Source organism: Nothobranchius furzeri, chromosome 18, assembly GCF_043380555.1.
Source record: "Nothobranchius furzeri strain GRZ-AD chromosome 18, NfurGRZ-RIMD1, whole genome shotgun sequence".
Taxonomy (NCBI): Eukaryota; Metazoa; Chordata; class Actinopteri; order Cyprinodontiformes; family Nothobranchiidae; genus Nothobranchius; species Nothobranchius furzeri.
The window spans coordinates 22,361,084-22,376,848 of NC_091758.1; the positions used below are offsets into that span (position 1 = coordinate 22,361,084).

Sequence of the window (15,765 nt, forward strand, 5' to 3'; positions counted from 1 at the left end):
GAAGAAACAAAATAACAAGTTTACAAGTAAATATGCAAAGGCAGTAAGCTATTATTGTAACCTTCAATCACTAAAAACGGCATATAAAAAGAAACTTGTGTTTCCAGAACTATGCAGCATAAGGTACACAGACGTACTGTAGCGTGAAAGACTACATGTTAATTATGACCAATAAGATGCGATGATTCCATATAAATATGAAATCTCAATCTGATTGATCTTTGAATGTTTAACCAGAAGATTCTTGGGTTCTTTGCTTCTTTAGTGACTGTAAACATGCTTTGTATTAATTCAGACAGAGTCAGGTATATAGTTTATGAAAATGAATTTAATATTTTTTCCTAAAGTAAGGATTATACATGAGAAGATATGAATAATGAGATGTGGTGTAGTGGATGTGAGGTGATATAGTGGAACCAGATGTTTAGCAACCGATCTTTGTATCTGAGATAAATTGTGAAGTCTGAGTTGTAAAAGAATTGGTTGTTTGTTATAAACTAGAGAGTTGTTTATTTAAAAACCTCATCAGACTTCTGTATGCAGGCGTACGATACCCTTGGTATGAGTTGCTCTCGGCGGTCCGGAGGGGTGAAGTTACGGGACGTCGAAAGAGATTAGTAGCTTCCCCGGCCATAAGATGCAACCCGGGGTCTGCAGGTTAGATGCCTCAGAGGTGAAGTAGCTCTGAAAACAGCTGATCGTCTGTAATCACTTGCAGCGTCGCAGAAAGGCTTTTGACTTAAGGTCAAAGGAGAAGGTTTCAAAAGAGATGCTTTTTTCCCCCAGTTGGCCGGTTCGAGATTCAGCTAGAAACTGAATTAATCGGGAAGTAATTCTGGTTTTAATAAACCACAATGTTATGAGTTCTGGCCAAGTTTGGCAAATCAAAATGTGACATGTTTTGAGTATTTACCAACATCCCTCAGAAAGCCACGCCTTCTTCAGATACAAAAGGTTTTAACACTTTGTGAATGAGAATGATCAAAACACTTATGTGAGGTGAATATTAACCTTAATGAGTATCTTATTGTAATGTGTGTGAATGTAAACAATGATTAACTTGTTAAATCAACACATACTGTTCGTAAGATCTGAAATGGATCTTTGTAAGAACAATATTCATTTTAAATTCATTGATTTAAGCACAGATTGTTCAAACATTTGATTTAAACATCTTGTTCATTCATCATATATGATTATTTAACTTATAACTGTTAAGTCATGGAGTATTCGAGTAGGTTTGATCTTTATTTAAGGTGAGGAATCAGCAGTTTGGCTTCTACACGGAGAGTGCAGGACCTTGGGTGAGAATGTTCATGTCTGCATTGAGGAACAATAAGTGAGCAAAGGGTTGGTTTGGGAGTCCAGATGGTGTTGCCATGAAAGGTGCATGAAAGGTTATGTTGTGTCAATTGGAAGGTGAAAAATAGACCCTTTTGTACGTTACAGCACTAATGTACAGCCGGGCAGTGGGCTGCATGGTGGCGCAGTTGTTGGCACTGTTGCCTCGCAACACGAAGGTTGCAGGTTCGAAACTCGGCTGCAGCCTTTCTGCGTGGAGTTGCGTGTTCTCTCCATGCATGCGTGGGTTTCCTCCGAGTACTCCGGTTTCCCCTACAGATCAAAACATGCCCTATAGGTTATACATTGTAAGTCGCTTTGGATAAAAGCGTTTGCCAAATAAATAAACATAAACATAAACATACATCCAGTATTGCACAAGTATTGAACACATACTGAATATTGCATTGATGTTGTTGTGTACCTGGGCAATGCCAGTACCAGTTATACTGAGGAGTCATACACTCTTACTGCAGAGGGTGTGAATGGCCTACAAGAGCGTTCTGTTTTACGTCTTGAATGTCTCAGTCTTCCACTGAGGGATCTGTCCATGGCCTCCATAGTGGAATGGAGTGGGTGGGAGGGGTTTTCCAAGATGGAGCTCCTCTTCACCAGCATCCTCCTTTCACACGTCTCCTGAGCTGAATCTAGTTGGCAGCCCAGAAGCGAGCTAGCTTTTTTAACTAGCTTGTTCAGTCTCCTTTTGTCTTGGTCAGAGCTGCCTTCACTCCGACAGACCACAGCAGAGTGGATAAAAGAGCCAACTTTGCAAGTGTAATTTTGTAGTTTTTCAGTTGTAAAACACAATATAAAAGGGTAACTAATTTAAAGGTGGAAACCTATACTACTTACTCTTTTTGAAGTATGATCGGTTATTCTGAGTTTGACATGCAGACTGTGCATTAGCCGGCAAAATAAAATAGACATGGAAATGGTCAGATCAGAAAAGTCAGTCAGATCTACGTCACACTGAACGTTAGCATTCATGGACTCACCCACCTTGGCTCATGAAGAAGACTGTTGTTGACTTGGCATGCATGGTAGAGCAGAGCACGTCTCAGCCAGTAGAAGCTAACCATTAGCATTAGCAACTCCACAGCACGGCAGAACTCATTCAGACTTGTGTTGTTTGTGGAGATGAAACATCAGCATTGCAAAGCAAATGGACCAATGGAAGAGTCACTTTGCTGTAAGCCAAATCAAAAGGGAGATGTTTGTCTTTGAATGTATTTCTTTCTCTAATTCATTGATGGTTTGATTGTTAGTCAGACCATCTCCTTCCTTTCACTGGCACTGACTTTCTTTGCAGTTTGCTGACACTGAGAATAATAGTTTCTGAAATTTGACCCATACCCGACAAGGACATAGCTGGCCTGCCAGAAGATCTGTCTGTTCCTTTCTTTTCTTTCTGTCATGGAAGGACAGCTGGAAGGTTGATTGATGGAGAGCTGATAAGAAATAAGTATGCCTCTGTTCTCAGGAATTTGTAGTGTGTGTGTGTGTGTGTGTGTGTGTGTGTGTGTGTGTGTGTGTGTGTGTGCACGCGTGTGTGGGTGTGGGTGTTCAAACAAATACATGTAAATTAGCATAAATATTTCATGAGCACTACAGAAAGATTGTGGAAAGTGGGTCAGAACATTATTTAGAGATCAAAGTATGAGAGAAAACTGTGGCAACAGGTAACCATGTGAAAATATTAATTCATTTTTCATTTATTTTTAGCATTTGAAAATACATCTCTGTGAAAATTATTTTTCTCACCAATGTCTTCACTTTTTGATGCTTTTTAATGATTCAGAGCAACAAACAAATTTTAATATAAGTAAAATAAATTGGGTTGATGAGACTCAGCTGCTTTTGACACTGTTGATCACTCCACCCTGATTCACCATCTTATATCAAGGATTGGGCTCAAAGGGTCAGCACTGGATTAGTTTAAGTGATATCTAATGAATACAATTTTCAGTGTCTGCATCAATAATTGTTCTTCAACTCCAGTTGCCTTCCTTGTAGGCTTCCTCAGAGTTCGGTACTGGGACCTCTACTTTTTTCACAATCTGCATCCTCCCTTTGGGCTTTATTCTGAAGAAGCATGCAGTAAATTACCACATCTATGCTGATGATTGTCAAATCTACCTATCCAATAAATCTGAAGCATTCATTTAGTCTTTTCTGGACCGTCTCTCTGAGGTAAAAAAAACTGTCTGGCATCAAATTTGCACCATCGAAATGAAGGAAAAACTGATGCTGTTCTTTTTTTCTCCTACAAACCACACCATATCCAGATCTTACTCCACTGTCAGTTTCTCTCAAATTTTGTGTGACTACTCTGGGTTTTAAGCTCCATTCTGACCTTTCTATGTCTCCTCAAGCTAATGCAACCATTAAGTCTTGGTTCTTTCAACAATGTCACATAGCCTGGCTTAAAAACATTCTTAAAAGATTCATAGAATCCATTATCCATGTTCAGAGCCTTGGGCTTCCTGACAGGGTTGCGGAAGGCGCTTTTTAAATAAAGCTTTGATTGATTTGATTGATTGATTATTCATGCTTTTATAACTTCCAGACTTTATTACACAAATTCCGTTCTGTTTGGCATAAACAAGCCTTTGCTAGACTGTCTTCAGAAAGCCCAAAATGCGGCAGCACATCTATTTTGACAATAGGTGAATTCATATTACTCATTTACTTGCCAATTTTCACTGGCCTCCTGTTTTTTTTACTAGGTTCAGTATAAGATGTTGCTTTTGTCTATAAATCCCTCCATGAACTGGCTCCCTCCTATCTCTGAGTTACTCACACATTGAATACCCACCCACTCAATGAGGTCTGCTGACCATCTCCTTCTTCAAAACCCAACAGCACACTGTAAATCTCATGGGGGAAGTGCTTTTGTGTTCACTGCTCCTCAACTTTGGAATGAACTTTCTCTTGTGCTGAGAAAGTCCCTCTCTATTGTATGTTTTAAGTCAAAACTAAAGGCTCAATTTTTAAATTTAGCTTTTGGCTCTAAGGTTTTAGACATTTTATGCTCTTAGCTGTGGCATTATTTGTGGAACACTCAATACTACACTGCCACAGATTTTGTTGCTGTTGTTTGTCTGTAATCCTTTCTGTTTTATTATTACAGCAATTTGTTCAGCTTTCGTGCTGAGTGGTAAACCGCTTTAGATATAAAATTAACTTGACTTGACTTGAAGGCATGTGTCTCATTAGATCTAGTGTAAAACAAACAGCATTTTAATAAAAGAATATCCTACCTACATTATACCAAAACATGGTTGTGGTGGTGTGATGTTCTGGGGCTGCTTTGCTACTTCATTAATCGAACCATGAGTACTGAAGGATAATGTCTGACCTTTGACCTTTAACAGAATTTTCATGCTGGAAAACTATCCAGTGTGGCTGAATTAAAACAAATCTGTCAGAGTGGGTAAGACGTCCTCCACAGTGAATTGGCAGTTATTACAATCACTTAGGGTTGGGCTTCGAGCATCGATTGGAACCGCTTCCAACTGTTAGTTTTTCCCGGAATCGTTGAGTTTTTTTTTCCCGATTCCTAACTTCGATTCCTTAGAATGCCGATGGAAGAGGAATCTTCGGCCGATCTCCGTGAAAAATAAACATGATCTGCAAATTGTGATCAGCGCTTTTCAGAGCTGATCACACCAGCTGTCTGTGTGCAGCACAGAGTCCCACCTCCCTTCCCGGCGCGCAGCGGCCAAATATAAACAAACACGTCTGCTGAACTTTTACTCCGTAATGTAAACTTTAACTCCTGCAGCGTAGAGGAAACGTGTTAAAATATGTCAACATGGTGGATTTAATAGAAGCTTTAAAGAACAAACTGTGTGAAGCGAGTTTGTCTCACTGCAGAAATAAAAACACGCACGGAGCGTCAGCAGTCAGACGCAGCCGCTCACCAACACTCGTGTGTGTGTGTGTGTGTGTGTGTGTGTGTGTGTGTGTGTGTGTGTGTGTGTGTGTGTGTGTGTGTGTGTGTGTGTGTGTGTGTGTGTGTGTGTGTGTGTGTGTGTGTGCGCGCGTGAGCGTCAGAAGGCTGTACAATAACCAGTAGAATAATTAAAGTCATCATGCTAGAGCAGCTTTCTCTGTGGTGGACCACACCAGCTTCTGCCTCAATAAATAACAATAATAAATAAATAAATAAATAAATAATTCCTTTCTGAACTATTTCTGTTGAGTTTTAATGTTTAAAATCTGTTAGATTGTTACTGACAGCAGCTACATTTAAGTTTCACTTTCTGTTCTGACTGAATGCTGCTGCAGCATGGAGGTGTAGTTCTCAGTCATCCTGGACATGATCCTCCTGAGAGTTTTAGCTGAAAACAGCTGGACGTTTCTGGATATGTTGTAGACATTTAGCCTCTCATCCCAGAGGCTGCTTCCAGACTTTGGTTGTGGTCAGAAACAAACACACTGGTTTTGCTGCAAGTCTTTTTCTTTTTTTTCTCCAAAACATGTTTTTGTCTAAATGAAGGTGATGTTATTGTTCATAGAATTAAAATTCATGTTGAAGTTCAGGTTATTTCATCAAGTAGGACCTGTGGTTAGCTAGCTCATGTAAAGCATGTCATGTCTTGAAAGAATCTGAATCGGGAATTGATAAGAACCAGAATCGAAACGAGCAATCGGAATCAAACGAGGCCCAACCAATCTGAACTAGAGCAGCATTTTGTTGGACTTCTGTGTAAGTCGCAGTTTGGCCATAACAAACACCATGTTTGAACATAAGGATGCCCATCTGTAAACATGGTACCAGGGTGCCCTAGGTCGAAGGTTGATGATTGACTTTATAGTTGCATCATCTGACCTGCGGCCATTTGTTTTGGACACTTGGGTAAAGAGAGGAGTGGAGCTGTCAACTGATCATCGCCTGGTGGTGACCTGGATCAAATGGCAGGGGAAGATGCCATGCAGACCGGACAAGCCCAAACGTATAGTGAAGGTCTGCTGGGAATGTCTGGCAGAAGAAGCTGTCAGGTTCGTGTTCAACTCTGACCTCTGGCAGAGCTTTGACCGCTTCCCGAAAGCAGTGGGGGACATTAAGTCTGAATGGGCCCTGTTCCACTCTGTGATTGTTGAGGTGGCTGTGGCAAGCTGTGGTCGCAAGGTTGCCAGTGCTGGTCATGGTGGCAACCCCCAAACCTGCTGTTTGAAACCAGAGGATAGGGGAGCTTTCAAGCTGAGGAAAGAGGCTTACAGGGCATGGTTGGCATGTGGGTGTCTGCACACAGCAGACAGGTACCAGACAGCCAAGCAGGCTGCAGCAGTGGCAGTAACAGAGGAAAAATCTCAGGGATGGGAGGAGTTTGGTGAGGACATCGAAAAAGACTAACAATTGGCTCCAAAAGGGTTCTGACAGACGTTTGGTGCCTCAGGAGAAGAAGGCAGCAACTCACTCACACTCCACCAGTGGGGATGGGGGCTGCTGACATCGACTGGGGCAATAGTTTAGCAGTTGAAGGTATACTATGAGGATCTCCTCAATCCCACGACCCACATTCCGAGGAGGAACCAAAGCTGGGAGGTCTGAGAATGGACTTTCCAATCTCTGTGGCAGAAGTTGATTAAGTAGTCAAACAACTACACATCAGCAGAGCCCCGGGGGTGGATGAGTTCCATCCTGGGCATCTCAAGGCTATGGATGCTGTAGGACTGTCATGATTGATAAATCTCTGCAACATTGCATGGTCATCGGGGCATTTCTTGTGTAGTGGCAGACTGTGGTGGTGGTCCCCATCTTTAAGGAGGGGGACCAGAGGGTGTGCTCCATCTATAGGGGGATCACATTTCTCAGCCTCCCTGGAAAGGGCTCTTTTAAGGTACCGGAAAGGAGGGTTTGATCGGTAGTTGAATGTTGAATAGAAGAGGAGCAGTGTGGTTTTCGTCCTGGTCGTGGAATTGTGGACCAACTCTTTACCCTTGCTAGGGTGATGGAGGGGCGGTTGGGTATCGTTTGATTTTGAACAATTCCGATTCCTCGTTTCGATCCTGGTTCCTATCGATTCTGATTCTTTCAAGACATGACATGTTTTAAATGAGCCAGCTAACCACATGTCCTACTTGATGAAATCATCTTAACTTCAACATAAATTTTAATTCAATGAACAATAACCTCACCTTCATTTAGACAAAAACATGTTTTGGAGAAAAAAAGAAAAAGACTTGCACATCCTTCTATTCAGTGTGTGGATGCAGACCTCCCAATATTTGTGTTTTCAGAAAGTGTGTGTACCTATGCATAAAGATTAGGCTTGTCCAAGCCTGTCCTAGCTCCCCGGGGGTTTGTTTGTTGTTCTTATTGTGGACCTCTTGCTCACAAAGAGCTACTTCCTGTAGAAGCCACTTGGCTCTTTGCTGTAATGCTTCTGACACACACACATGCACGCACGCATGCACCCACACACACACACACACACACACACACACACACACACACACACAGACACACACACACACACACACACACACACACACACACACACACCCGTACATGCAGACTTTACTAAAGAAACTATAATACAGAATGTTTTTCTGTTTATTTTCTGCTGCACACACACACAGGCAAGGACCAATACCAATCCCTGGTACGAACAAAAAAAATCTGCCCAATAAGATACAAGAAACTCCCTCTGCTACATTTTATTTACTTTACATTTACAGCATTCACACTGAAATAGCGGTAAAATCCAGGGAAGGTAAGGAAAGTGCAGAAGTATATGATACAGTGACTGGTAAAGAATTCCACTGCGAAAAACTCACAAGTCTTGTGCTAATAATGCATTTTTCTAATTTTGGCTCTAGTATATATAGAATAGAAAACACCGCTTACAGGTTAATACCTGTAAGCTGAATCTCTAACATATTTCCAGCTGGCTTGCCAATATAACATGCCCAGAAGGAATAAAGAAAACGCGTTGCTTCCATTAAATCTCTGCTCAGAATGTGCGTTCACTTGTGAATCGTCTTTTTATCGGTAACATGTGTCAGAGAGGCATGTGTAGACATCCTTCAAAGGCACCAACATGCTTATTTTTTGCATAAAGGTGTAAACACCTGATGAGCTTGTTTACATGCTTGGTATCAATTTGGGAAGCGGGCATTTACTAAGATGCACAGACATATATTTAAAGTCAGAACAGCAAGGCAGAAGAACTCTGAATAGATGTGTCTGTATGAATTTGACTCTATGATCCTGCAAAAGTCCAATTTCTAAACTGTCCCACACTTTAAGTGCAGCTTGCCAGGAAGTGTCATTTCCTGCTCAAGATACTGATTCTGCAGTATCCAGCTGTTGCACATGTGTTTCTGTAGAAAACTGGAGAGAGGTGAGACATTTCAGGTGTTTAATGTGCAAAAAAGCTCCCATCCCTACCTTGCTCGTCTCTGATTATCCACTCTCATTTTTGTAGTTTCTTTTAAAATAAGAATTATTTGCCCAACATTTGCTGATGAGAACTTTTGTCAAGAATTCAGAAAATCCTACATTTAGTTCACCTGAAGTTGGTTAAAATTTAAAAATTGTTCTCAAAATAAAGCAAGGGTTGACTGCTGAAAACTAAAACTACAGTGGGCATGCAGGTTTGCTTCAAGATATGCCGACCTCCCTGTCAGGGTACGTTATTTCCTGGTATTTTCTTCATACTGGTATTTACGCAATGCTTGATTTCGTTAGGTTGTCAGAGCCATGTCTGCTTTTCTTCTAGCTGAAATGATCTAACTGCCCAAATTTGGAAACATGTTCAAGTAAGAAATTGGTAGATCTGCAGGTCCAGAAATTAGATTTTTCAGCACTGCAATGAAGCATAGGTAAACGCTTAAGAGGGGGACATGTTCAAATTTTAGTTTTTGTAGAATTTTTGCTACAGTACACAGTCTCTCCAGACTTCCACCCCTCTTGTGTACTGTTCACAGGAACTGGTATTTTATTTTGAAAGGTTCAGACAGAACAAGGAAAGTTGGCCTTGAAGCTATTGTACACTGACATGCTATGTGCTGTAGAGCGTGAGTTACTGCTGCAAAGTAGTGGCTAAAGCATCATGCCTGAAGGCATGATAAATAATTTTTTATGTTTTTAAATCATTTTCTTGAGTCAGTATGATCTAAAATGTCCCTTAACGGGGTGAATGAAAAGTCTCTCATAGGGCTGGACGATATAGAAACAAACATACACATATAAAAAAATTCATATTGATCGATAGCAATAATTATTGAAAGGTATCAAAACATTATAGAAAATATATTTGAAGAACACAGAAAAACTGATTTCAATTTAATATTTTATTAAACATCTTTATTTTAATAAGGCTGAATGATTTCAAGAAAAGATTGAATTCTGATCATTTTTCTGGCAGAGATTGCTTCTTTAGTTCAATTCATGATTTTTTTCAAATCAAAGTTCAACGCAATAGTCACAATATATTCATAAACACGACGGGACTTCATACCATCATGATCTAATGAGCTTTGAAAGAAAAGCGTCTGGACTTCTTTGAGTAACTCAAAGAAGTCCAGACGCTTTTCTTTCAAAGCTCATTAGACTACACTGACCTGGATGACTGAGAACCTTCACAGACATACCATCATGATGTTAAAAGCAATTTAATTTAGAGACGGCATTAGTTCAGGAGGTAGAGGGGGTTGTCCGGCAACCTTTGATCCCATTAATTTTTTTGTCCCAATTTAAACATTTTTATTAATAGTTTATGGTTCTTGTGAAGAGCCTTGTGATTTTTATATAAAGAGGCACTTTATAAAAAAATCCTTTCTTCTCGTTCTACTCTAATAGTACAAGGGAGAAAGCTGAAGGTCAAAAAATTCCTTTCAAATGTATTTGTTAAAAAAATCCATGCAGCGTATTACCTGCATTATTTTACCTAGGTAGGGTGCCTGGACATATTTCTGGACCGCCTGGTTGTTTTTTCTCACAAAAACACCGAACTCTGACACCTTTCACATGCTTGTTTGAATTACCGTAACTCTGCAAAGGTTTGCGCCATCAGAAGAATTTTGATAGGAGCGAAGTTGCTCTTTCGTATTCACTCAGTGTTATTACAGTAAACCCCATCCAGCTGCCGGAGAGTTCCTAGGGAGAAAGTTAGCAGCAGACGGCCTCATCGCTGTTACAGCGCTACTGTATGAATGGGAGCACAACGGAAAGTAACCAAATGTGCAGCTCTGTAAGCTGAAGTGTTGGCTTCAGCTCCCATAACAATTTTAGCAAATGACTATTTTTTGTCAGACTTAAAGATTTCCCCCACCTCTCCTTGCTGTAATGACTTGTTTAAGTCATGTGCTGTCTGTTTAGGTTTTAGAGGGTAGGGCTTGGTGATGAAGCACGCCTGGATCTGTGTTGATTTGTTGGGAGTACGTAATGAGTCTAGTATAAGCTACCTGGTAGGCTGTATCAGGTGTTTGATTTCCAGCACTGCATGTGACTCAGTTACTGAAAGATACGTTTAATGATTGTTTAAAATAGCTAATTATTCATCAAAAAAGATCCCACGTTCTTATGCGGGAATGCCGGTCTTCCACTGCTCTGTAGGGTTTATATTTCAGGCAGCATATATTCAAGGCCACCTTTAAAAAAATGTAAAAATAGTTGGATGGACGCTGTATGTAAGAACTTATGTCAGCATGCCGTCCAATTAGTGTAACAACTGTTGTCCCAAATTCTCTTATTTTGTATTTTAGAGCATTTTCATAAGTCTAATTGTTTAAAAACCATCACAACGACTGCTATGTGTACAGATTAGCATTTTTGCTTTAGATAGTTAAGTTTGTTTTCATTTAAATTACCTAGGAATGTAAGTACATTTACTTTGATTGAGATTAATTTCATATGTCCTCTTGGTAACTGATACAAACAACATTAAGCTTCTCCCAAGCTACTTACAACATAAAATAGGGCATAATTGTTTCTGGTGTCACTTAGAATACAAATTTAATTTCATGCCATATCCATTGGGGCCTTGTTTTCTTTCCCTGACAATCTATATATAGAATTAAACAATTTAATTTTCTTAAGTAGTCACATCTTATCTCAGCTTTGACTGAGTCTTTGCTGAGCTTTGCAGAAGTACAAAATACAGGAAAATATCACAACCATGAAATGAAAATCTCAGAAGCTACAATGTTGGTTTTGAGTAAACTCCACCACAGCATAACATAGTGATTAGCCCCAGACTATATTCCTTCTGTGGTAGTATACACAGACAAATAATAAAATAAAATACAGCTATTGTCAAAGTTTGATATCTGTCCTTATTGATTTGTTTTCTCTTTTTCTGCCCCCCCGCAGGTGGTGTCCTTATGTCAGATGTCTGGACTCCTTCTCATACATGGCTGACAGCCTGAGACGGAAGGGGTGGAATAGAGTATCATAGCAAGGGAGCTCTCTGGGCATGCCCATAAAGAAAAAGAGACAGCCCGTGGTCCGTCCCCTGCTATTTTGCAGCTGTGTTGAAGTCGGCAAATATTCTTCAGCTTTGCAAGGAAAAGATTCTTTCCACATCCTGTGTCAGTGGATGAATCCAGGCCAAAGCAATGTAAAGCCTGTACTGACCTTGGATTAGGCCCCTGGGGCTCTTCTGTGGAGGCATTTGTGATAACTCTGCTGGATCTTTTGCTGTCACCATCCGCCATGGTTGTCATTAGTGGCTAATGAGCTGCTGCTAGAGAGGAAAGAGAGAATGTGCCTGTGGAGAGAGGCGGAACTGTACAGCTGTTATTAAGAGGCCCATCTCAAACAAGGAAGTATTTGCCTCATAAAATGACTAATCCTTTGAAACCACTTGCTTTGAAAACATGAAATATTTTCATGTTAGAAAATTATTTGCTTTAATGACAAATATTTAGTTTTCGTTTCAGTGTTGGATGTCGTATGAAAATGTAACCAATCGCAGTCTTCAGTATTTCAACATAAACAGTTTCTCTTTAACTGAAGAAGTTGAAAGGAAAAAAAAATTGGTCTCCATGGCAGCAGCCTATCGTTTAGTTGTGAGCAGTGTTAGCTGCTACAATAGTGTAGTGGTGGACCGACGCACTCACTCCCAAGCTGTGCACTACTGCTCCGGGCCATGTGGGGCGCTGTCTCAAGGCTTAGACTGCACTGTTGCACACCATGGGACTTGCTCTGAGCTTCTTATTGCCCCTGATCCTTTATACAATAACTTCAACAGCTCAACCCTACACTCCCACAATATCATCACTCAGCAACTTCCTAACCATGGTAAACTTTGTGCCACCATAGATACGATTCACAATGGTTGTCTAGAAAGAGCAGGCAGCAGTGGCAATTTGTCTTCAGGGGAAGACAGCCCGACATGGCGTGGTAAAAAGAACCCCAGTTATGGAGGATCAGCTGGGAACTTGAGCTCCTCTGGGAGTCTAAAGGACATAACTGAAGAAGCTATTAACCTGGCCAGTGGCAAACTCAAAGAATTTTCTTTTGACAAGCTCCGCCTGTCCTCCTCTAGTCATGTCACCCTCCGCAAAGGCCGTAAGGTCCGCCCTGACTCTTTTAGCCGTCGCTCCACTGACCTGGACATCATCTATGGCCACTTTAGCTCCAGTCTCACAACAAACACAACAACTAGTATGACAAATGGCATGGTTACTTCTAACGATGAGAATGTGACCCCAGTTGTGATTGGGAAAGGGACTGGAATGGAGGAAGCCAAGCTAAAGGGTAGCTCAAGCACTGTATCAGCCAACACCAAAATAGGTGGTGGCTCAACAAGCAGCCATTCAAGTTTTGGGTCATTAAACCAGAGTCTGAGCACTGTGGCCTCTCTTTATCGTAGTACCCTGGGAGAGGAAAACCTGTTTGCCCGATTGCTAGAGAAGACACGATTAGAGGCAGCCACTGGGGCTGCAGGAGGGGAGGACATTCGTGCCTGCCTTGACATACTGCTTAAATGTTCTGAAGACCTAAAAAAATGCACTGACATCATCAAGCAGTGCATCAAACGCAAAGCTGGTGGAGGGCCAGAGGATGGAGGGGCTAGTCCTGATAGTGTTTATCGGGCTGTGATGACCAGACTTAGTACCTATCTGAAGAGACTACCTTTGGAACTGGAAGGAATTGGAAATTTGGAAGGTAGTGGACATAGTGCACCTGGGAGTGGACACGGTGATCTGGCTGAGTTGGTTAATGCTCTTCACTCCATCCAGCAAGGACCCTTTTCTCCAATATTTGGCAATGAGCAACCTCCTCGTTATGAAGATGTTGTGCAGTCACCTCCAATTCATAAGACTATTCCTCACACTTTACCCTGTATTTCTTCCCCAGTCTCATCTTCAAAATCCGATTCCATCCATACAAAAGCTGTTAAAGGTCCTTCACTCACCAATGGACTCCAGCATCCACATGCTTCTGTAACTCAACACAGTTTGTCTCCACCTTCCTCCACTTGTAGTTCCTCTCCAACACACACCTCCTCCTCCCTTCGTAATTCTCCAACTTCACTATGCACACACACTCCACCAGCATCCCCCATGGAAGCTCTATATATTGAGGAAGAGGAGACTGAAATGGGAAAGACTCCAGATCATATCTCATTGCAAACACACACTCCAACTAAAGGGGTGAACAGTATGCAGAACAAAAATGAGACGAAGTTGGGGCAACAACTGCACCTATCCCAATCCAACACACTTCAAAATACTTTGAATAATTTGCCAGCCAGCTCTGGTTACATTCCTGCTTGGACTCCTGCTACTTCACTACCAGTCTCAACAGCCAAAGCTTCTTCACACCGGAATGATGACATTGATAAGCTGTTGATGGACTTGGAGAATCTGTCCCAAAGTATGAGCCATCCCAGGAACATGGAGCCTCCGCTTCCAGCTAAGACCAGGAAGCGAGTGGTAGGCCAAGGGAACATAGCTAATGAGCCCAAAATGGCCCAATTTCAAGTACAAATGACAACAAGCTACCAAACCATGAATGGTCTTGGCTCCAGCATGCCCCAGACTCTCACTTCTCCCCAGGGAGAGAACAGTGAAACAGGAGATGAGGAGGATGGGGCACTTTTGTTACGAATTCTTGAGAGCATTGAGAGCTTTGCCCAAGAGTTGGTGGACTCTGGGGCAGGGAGTACAGGAAGTGCTGAGAGGAAATGTGGAAAGGAGAAGGAAGTAATGAGACTCTTGCAGGACACACTGGTCACTGCTGGCAGGGCTGAAACCCCTGAGAGCACAAACCCATCAGTTCCTTCAACCACTCCCCCCATCCACACAGTTGTAGTTCCAGCAATCCCAGTAAAACAAACCCAGGAAAATACAACTGTGGTTTCACCTCCACCTACACATGTTCCTTCAGTATTGGAACTTGAGTGTAATACTGAAGAATCGGCACCTAAAACTTCACCAGAAGCATCTGAGGTTTTCCCTACAACTACACCTGTGCTTGATAAAGTTACAGAAGCGTGTGCAGGTGACTCCACGCCAGCTTTGGAAGTACCTCTACAACTAGCATCATCAGCTGAACCTGAAGGTCTGGCTCCTGTGGTCCTACCACCTGCAGAAGCCATAAGAGATGTTGCCATTGCTGTTGGGGAACCTTCAGCTGTGGGAGAACCTGGTTCGACACTTCTCATCCAACAAACTCCAGAGGTTATCAGAGTAAGTAACACATGACATTGATTGTACAATAAATAAGGTCATTTATTGATTAGTATAGAAGGTGCATAATGACCCATGTATGGACACATTTTAAATTCAGTGAGTGTTTTTACTTCTCCATTGTTATGTGATGCACTTAAAGCCGCATCATAAAAGGTCACAAGTATTGGTGTGAGTTTGGAGGCAGCATGAATTCCTCATCTGAGCACATTTAACCATTCATAAGCAGTTAGTTGGGACGATGCCTGATTTGTTGAAGCTGCAAGCAGAAAAAGGGGTTTCTTTTTGGAGAATGTAACTTGTCTTGAAACACCCAGATTTTCTAGCCAACATTACACTTTGCCAGTTTGTGGTTATAATGTTATGGAGAACACCGGGGTTGTTGTGCTTTCAGTTTCTGTTGAAAAACATGGAAAGGATCTTAGCACTATAGTGGGGTGGATGCTGCACTGACTGAGGAGATGTGATGATTACTGTAATTAAGTGTGATGAACAAGCTGCTTCAGTTTCTGGGCTTTAACAAGAATGTCTGGAGCTCTGAATAATGGAATAGATCAGTGTATTGTGTTAAGAGTGGCTCTTTGCTGACTTTTCCTGCTTGTTTTCTGTTGTGTGTGTGTGTGTGTGTGTGTGTGTGCACTCTTGTGTTTGTTTTGCTCTCCTCTTGGGAATGTTTAAAGGTAATTTAGGGTTGTGAAGGAGGGAATGAGGGAACTGGAGCATGTGTGTGTGTATGTGTGTGTGTGTGTGTGTGTGTGTGTGTGTGTGTGTGTG

At 41.6% G+C, this 15,765-nt stretch overlaps 1 protein-coding gene across 1 annotated transcript in view; it reads left to right on the forward strand.

Annotated features, from left to right (window-relative positions):
* ppp2r3a (protein phosphatase 2, regulatory subunit B'', alpha) overlaps positions 1–15,765 on the forward strand; it is a 93,668-nt gene that overhangs the window by 45,312 nt on the left and 32,591 nt on the right. Inside the window, exon 2 of the mRNA XM_015969632.3 lies at positions 11,666–14,991. Within this exon, the coding sequence (XP_015825118.3) occupies positions 12,241–14,991 (2,751 nt within the window). The 5' untranslated portion in view covers positions 11,666–12,240. The remainder of the gene's footprint in view (positions 1–11,665; positions 14,992–15,765) is intronic.